The sequence below is a fragment of the Opisthocomus hoazin genome, chromosome Z (assembly GCF_030867145.1).
Source record: "Opisthocomus hoazin isolate bOpiHoa1 chromosome Z, bOpiHoa1.hap1, whole genome shotgun sequence".
Classification (NCBI taxonomy): domain Eukaryota; kingdom Metazoa; phylum Chordata; class Aves; order Opisthocomiformes; family Opisthocomidae; genus Opisthocomus; species Opisthocomus hoazin.
This window is the reverse complement of record NC_134454.1, coordinates 38,620,074-38,626,940: the sequence shown is the minus strand read 5'-3', so window position 1 is coordinate 38,626,940 and position 6,867 is coordinate 38,620,074. Positions and strand designations below refer to the sequence as shown.

At 51.9% G+C, this 6,867-nt stretch overlaps 1 protein-coding gene across 1 annotated transcript; it reads right to left on the bottom strand.

Annotated features, from left to right (window-relative positions):
- Positions 1-1,268: 1,268 nt before the first annotated feature.
- On the bottom strand, positions 1,269-6,760 carry HEMGN (hemogen). The gene is made up of 4 exons (XM_075411356.1): positions 6,621-6,760; positions 3,335-3,428; positions 2,611-2,879; positions 1,269-1,480 (listed from the first exon to the last, which is right to left on the bottom strand). Exons 1-4 carry the CDS (start codon positions 6,700-6,702, stop codon positions 1,374-1,376), a joined length of 552 nt encoding a protein of 183 aa, XP_075267471.1. The 5' UTR covers positions 6,703-6,760; the 3' UTR covers positions 1,269-1,373.
- Positions 6,761-6,867: the final 107 nt, after the last annotated feature.

Sequence of the window (6,867 nt, the reverse complement as noted above, 5' to 3'; positions counted from 1 at the left end):
CCATAACAGTGTCAGGACACCTGCATAGGGAGACTTGTTCCTCCAGGAGCTGCCCATGGGGAATGGACTGCGTTTGCTTGGTTATGGGAGCTTTCTGCTTTGGCACCCACCAGGTTCTTTAGAGCTTCTGATGGTGTAACTGCAGAGGTCATCCCAGGATTTCGGGGTGGGGAGGCTGCGTTGAGCACTTGCCCCTCATGTGAACATCCCTGGGACCGAAGCAGGGGCGGGAGACAGCGACGTCCATCCTGTCACTGGAGAGACAGTGTTACTGGTGTCACCGGTGAGATGTCACATCTGCTGAGACACAGAGCCTGCAGGGCTCTGGGACAGGGGCAGCAGAATCTCCAGAGCCACAGAAAAATCCATCAATCCCTCAATTTGAGGGTGACCTCAGGGCCTGGCCAGCCCTGTGCTCTGGGAGACAGGCCCTTGGTAAGTCATAATGGCAACAGAGACCTCCACCACACCCCGAGAGGAGAAAGACCCTTTGTATCAGGATATTACAGGAGTGTGAGAGAGCCACCCCCTCTGCCACACACAGGAGAGAAGACCACGGGGCCTAAAACGTGGGAAGAGGGTGCCCCATACCTTCCTGGCTTCAGCAGAAATCCCGGGTGTGCAGCTGGGGATCCAGGGACGCAGCAGCTGCGCGGGGTGGCTCCCCTCTTTGCCCCAGATGGCATTTCCCTGACAAAAGTGTACGGTTCAGCCAAGTTTCGACCTGTCGCACTCATCTGTTTTCAAGCAGCTTTTGTTTGCCTAACGCAGTGGCTCAGCAAGGTCGAAGTGAGGTTGCCCAGAAAGTAAAAACAAAATGCTTTCCAGGCTTTAGGAAAGCAAGCTGTTTACCGGGGAGGAAAACAGGCCATGAGAAAGACCTTAAGAGTGAAGATAACAACACCAGGGTTTGTCGGGCTTATCGAGCGCAGGAAAAAGGCCAAGCCGGGCAGCTCCAGCCAGCCAAAATTCACGATGTGTTTCAGCTTCGCAATGCCACTCTCATTTCTGCGAATCAGAAATGCCTTTCAGGAACATGGATGGGTGCTTGTCTCTACGCTTAAACTGCAGCGTCGCAGGGCACCGTGCAGCCCCCCACGGGACCACCCCCCAGGAGAAACAGCCTGCCGGCAGAGAGGGCAGGGGGGCTCGTGAGCCGCAGGCAGCAGGCAGTTTGCAAAGGACTGCCTTTGCACGAGCGACGGCATTCCCCCTTATCGTAACCTGAAAGAAGCATAGAAAGTGGAGCAAGCAGAAGAGTGTGTGCTTTATTATTTAAGGGAACAAGGTGATCAAAATCACTATGCCGCAGTGGTCAGACTTTCTCAGGCAGGAGACAAAACACTAAAAAATCCACAGACCCAAACACCAAACTAAGATAGCTGTGTGCTTTTCTCCTTCTCCTGTGGGGTATCTTCCAGACAAGTATTCAATGCTTCTAGTATTTCTGCTTCTGCTGGTTTCAGTGCTTTTTCTTCACCTGTAAGGGATGTAAGAGACAGATCATTTCAGACTGGGGGGCTGTCGTGCGTTACCCCTCCATGCTGTGCTAAAGCTGCCGCGGCCAGGCTCCTGCAATTGCTTGTGATGTTAGGCAGCTCCTGGTGGCCTGCCTGCTTCTCAGAGGCCACGGCAGACCCAGGGGTTGTGCAGGGGAGTTGGGAAGGATAAAGCCCTGGTGGATTTAAAGGCAAGAGGGAAATAAACGCAGCCCTGATTCTTTCCCGTTTCAGGATCCCTGTCAGCCCCAGGCTCCAGGCTGCATAATAGTTGTTTTCCACAGCATGAAGTCATTGCACACCTTGCAGTGAGAGGCTTCTTCCCCCCTGGCATAGACATTGCTGGAAATGCAATAACTGTGGATCAGAGGATGCTCACCTCCTCTGAAGCAGATCCTAGCTTTTCCCAGTTTTAAAGCAACCTGTACACTTGGCCCACTGACTGCTAAAGTAAATGCACTGTTCTCTTCCCAAGCCAGATCTAGGAGAAGCTCCTGCTGGCCCAAGCTGCTTTAGCTGTAAGTGGATTTCCCGTGCTCAGGCAGCAATCTGCTGTTCAGACCAGCTTAGTGCCCTCCGTGCCTCAGTCCTGGCAGGTCCCAAAGAGGTGGTCCCCTGCAGACACCCACCCCTTGCCCTAGTACCCACGTTTCCCTCCTCCCCACCCTGGTGTCAGCCCCAAAACTGGCTGAACTGTGGACAAAGCGCGTCCAGGCTTTGGCTGTCCCTGACTGAGAGACCACTTCTCTCCACTGCATCTCTGCCCTAACCTGGCTTTTGACAGAGCCACAGAGGTGTCCTTAGGACAAGGAGCTGTTTAGGACTAGGGACCACAGACCTCATGCCAACGACTCTACTGACAGTATTGGGCTTTCTGTCACTCCTCATGACTTCCAGAGCAGCATCTGCCTCCACAGACCCAACATCTCCCTCCCCCCCCCCGCCACTTTCACAGCTGCCCACGTCATGTTTGGTGGGGTAGTGACCTGTGCACTAGTGGTGCCGCGGGCCTGTTGTTGATTGGGGGAGCAACCTTGGCTGGGAGTTCTCAAGAGACAGCACTGCTCTGCCCCGCCAGCCCCATGGGGCCAGCGGCTCTCCGGCAGCTCACCCTTGGTGTCCTGGTTCTCGTCCGCCAGCTCCCCCTCTGCCGCTCCTGGTTGCATCCTGCTGACCGGCTCCGGGTTCCTCAGCACAGGTGGCTTCTTTTGACACACGGTCTCAGGTGATTCTGGCTTGGAGGGCCCTGGCTGAGCCTCATTCCCTGCGTTGGGCTGAGGGCCCAGATCTGGATCTACCTCCAGGATGAGCTCCACCACCGGCTGACAGCTCCATCCTTGCCTGCCTCCTCTGCCTCTCCTTGCACGTTTTCTCTGCTCCCTGCCAGGGGATTTCACAGGGGTGAGGAGTGGAGGACTTTCCCTCCTGCCCCAAGGCTGCTGTGCCGGGCCCCCGGCTGGGATGGTGACCCAGCCCGCCCCCGCAGAAGCTGCACCTCTGCAGCCCCCCTCCCCAGCCCTGCACAGCCGCCTCCTGTGGCCGCACCAGAGGGGTGGGAGCTTGGCCACAAAATTTTTCCTCAACCCCATGCTGTGGTTGAGGATCACTTGCCACCCAACCCACCACCTTCATAACCCACCCCCCGTCCATCTCTGCCCCCCAGTGCCTGCCCAGACCTTTAGCAGCTACTGGCTGCAGGTCACCTTTCCCCACTGAAGACTCATGAGGCCCAGCTCGGCTCTACCCTTGTGTGAAGGTGGAGGGGCTGGCCTGCCACGCCTGGGCTCAAGTTAAGCGCAGCAAGAAAACCACTCCACAGGATAAGCAAGATTTACCTCTGAACCCACTGAGCTGAGCTTTTCTTCTGGGCTTCTGCTTTTCTTTTCCGGAGCAGCTCCCGGTCTCTCAAGCGGCGGGTGTTGGAGACATCTACAAGAACAAATTGAGTGCTAACATGTCATCCTGGCTGAGGGACAATTCGATCCCTCCCTGCCTGGTGATGCAGCACTGATGCAAGAGGCCATACTGTTTTTGTCATGAAGCAGGTTGATACGAAATGGCTTGGGCGCTGTACTTCCAGCTCAGCCTCACTGGGTAGGGTCCAGTGACACATCACCCAAAACTATGCTGAAAGGCTTCTGTGCTGAAAGTAACTCTAAATTTCTAGATGCAGTTTTCTTCCTGCTGCTGCAAGCCTTGGGGTGACCCTTGTCCAACCTACTTAACACTGTAGGGACCTGGGTCTAGAGGGAAGGATGGGGCAGGCTTACCGTGCCATGAGGACACTGTGAAATCCCTTGGCCAGATGTCACTACAGGCTGCAAGATAATTCTTTGTGTTCGCTCCGTTGTTACACTTTTCCCCAGATAGCTGCAACGGGTTGCCGCTGCGATTAAGATGCTCGTCTGACTAACTGAGGAGAAAGCCTTGCCCTGCCAAACAGCCAGCCCTAAAGCAGAGGAACAGGTCTGTGGGGGCGAGGGGGTGAGCCAGCAGGCACTGGCTTTCCTGTATACAGATGCTCATGTCTGTTAGGCTGAGACCCTGGAGGGCATGGTGACCCAGCCAGAGACCAGAACAGGGCTAGTAACCGCTGCTGGGGGTGAGCCAGCTGGTCTCAAATACCACACAAGTAGCCTCAAGCAGGACTGCAGCTATGAAGAGGACCATGTCAGGGCTGAAGACAGTCTGACCCCTGTGAGAAAGCTCCAGTGCCGACTTTACCATTTGAGCAAGAAGTACAGGTTACCACAGTCACCAGGAGAAAAGGGCACCCCTCCACCCCATCCGAGTCACCCTGTGCAATGCCTCCTTAGGCCAAGGTAAGCTGTGCCCGTTTCGCTGGCTGCAAATGGCTTCCTGAGGCAGACGTCTCAACCATCTACACCCCGGCGAATAAATTCCTCAACTTCACTGAAGCCAGCACTGAACTTCCTCCACCACATCTTTGTCCTAACAGGCAACATCCCTGATGATGTGGCAACAGGTCTTGTGGTTTCTGATCCAGTCAGCTCTGAATTTTCTAGCTTGGACTCCAGCCTCTGATAATAAAGACCTGGCTTAGATCAAGTAGAGTGATACCGCTCCCTTGAGAAAAAGGGCATTGTTCAGGAGCAACACCACTTCCCTCAGGCCTGGAGGGAGAAGGGACTCTTCCAACATGTGCACTGAAGAGGTTACAAAAGCACTGATTTTCAGAGTTTCAACAAAACCCATACAATGAAAAGGCAAAACAATAACCTGCTCCTTCCAGATGCAATCAGACCCAGATCCTTCCACAAAAAGCCTCAGCTCACTCTAAAGTATTATACCAAATTGGTGAAGAATCGTCATTTTATCATTCCCTTGTCCAGCTTGGAGAAGTGTCAAGGCGAGAAAGACTTCCAGGCTGAGCTGGGCCTACAGCCCTTGTATCCCACATGTCTGTTAAATGCAAGAAAAACTAGTCCAGGACAGAAAAAAGCAAAACTGACAGCAGGAGCCAACCTTTACCCAAAGTAGATCTTTACAAGAGACAATTCTGATAATTAATAATAGTCTTACAGAAATTTACCGTGGAAAGGACCTCTTTTGGTCTCTGTTCTAATGTCCTCATCAAAGCAGGGCCAACTTTAAAATTACATCAGGCTGTCCAGGACCTTGTGCAGAGAAGCTGAGAACACCTCAAAGCCCACCTCTCTGGTCTCCCCACCACTCTCACTGTCAATTTTTTTTGGCTTTCTATCCAGACACGTTTGCAAGGTGGACCTGGTGCCTCATGTCCCTTCCCCGTGCAACCCTGAAAAGGGTCTGGCTCTCCCTTCTCTGTAGTCCCTGTTCAGCAGAGGATGCATGCAGTGACACCACCGCCCCCAGCATTCTCTCGTCTCCGGGCTGAGCAAGACTGATTTCCTCTGTCTGTCCTCAAATGTGATCTGCTTCAGCCTTTAGCAGTATGCCTTTGTCTTTTCTGTGCTGAGCTGCCCAAATCTGGGCATGGTATTCCAAGTGCTGTCTAGTAACAACAACAGCCACAATCACAACCAGAAATAAAAAATAATCCCACTTTCTGTTGTTGCCTATTAGTTTTTATGTTCTTCTATTGCCGTTTTCGTACAGTAGTTCCAGGAGCCTCCTTTGCTCTGAGCACAGTAAAGCCATACAGGAGAACCTTTCCTAAAAAAATTCCATCCTAACCAGACTAAAGAGAAGGGTCACAGCAGGGTGCAATACAGATGTGAAGGCTACATGAAACGACAGTGCCAGAGTATCTCAGTCATGACCAGAGACGGCATCAGCCTCTGAGATGAGAAGCACTGCGCTCGGACTGCACAACGTACAGCTCAGTAGACGTTCCCCAAACAGGAGGCTGATCCCCGACATGAAGAAGTATCAGAGGCAGCAGGGCACAGCTAGAGGAGACGACTCTGCTGTCGACACAGCAAAAGGCAGGAATATGCCTGGGAAGATGGGGTTACAAGTTGCACAGCAGCAGGATTTGTGCAGGGCTCCAGTCTGACTGCTGAAGTACACAACCCCTTGCACCATCACTTTGTATCCAAGGTAACTTTCTTCCCCTTTGAAAATGTCTTGTGAGCCATGAAGGCATTTTTAGCTGTGTGCAATCAGTTTCCTTCCCAAACCACCCTAAGAAAATAGTTTTCCACAGGTAGTAAACACCCCTCATTTGCTTCTAACTGGTCCAAGAGAGCACTCCCATAGCTCTTCCAAAGCTGTCTGTCAGCTGCTAGCACAAGGCAGGAAAGATCACAGTAAAACATCTGCATCCTGATGAAAAACTATTTAGCAGAGGACACAAAGATACAGAGATGAAATGAAAAGGAAAAAAAACATCCATCAGGCTAGGAGAACAATGAGATATTATTGCCAGTCTGCAAACAGACAATATGTTGATGCTGTCTGAGGAACTTTGTCTGAGTTGAAAAGCCTTTATAGGTGCTTCCGTCTTTGTAATCTGAAATACAACATGGAAAAAACCACATACATTTGCAGTTAAATGTGCATCCTCCATCCCCTAAGAGTAAACTGGCAATTATTAACTTCTATTTTAGAAACTGCTAGTGACAAAGATCATTTTCTCCTCTCTCTGAAAACTCAAGTAAGGAGTGGTCTCATCATTACCTGGCATGGCATAATCCTCAGGGATGGAAGAGGATGGCATGGGAGAGTCCAAACAAGTACGGTCCTTGCCTGAATTCGCCATTGCTCTTTGCAGTTTTTAATAGAAAGCAGCTTAATTCCCTGGGGATGGCATCTGGAGACACTGGTGCAGCACAATAAGAACTTGAGAAAAATGCAGACTGCCCGCCCATAACCTCTTATCTGGCCTGGCCACTAGGAGAGCAATAATATTCTCCTTATCAGAGTG

Bases quoted from the DNA above. Each gene is read 5' to 3' on its own strand.
- HEMGN (XM_075411356.1), bottom strand. From the start codon at position 6,702: ATGGCGAATTCAGGCAAGGACCGTACTTGTTTGGACTCTCCCATGCCA. The intron at 2,880-3,334 runs GTAAATCTTGCT...ATCCCCTGGCAG, and splicing joins TCAGCTCAGTGGGTTCAGAG to GGAGCAGAGAAAACGTGCAA. The intron at 1,481-2,610 runs GTGAGCTGCCGG...CATCCCTTACAG, and splicing joins CGAGAACCAGGACACCAAGG to GTGAAGAAAAAGCACTGAAA.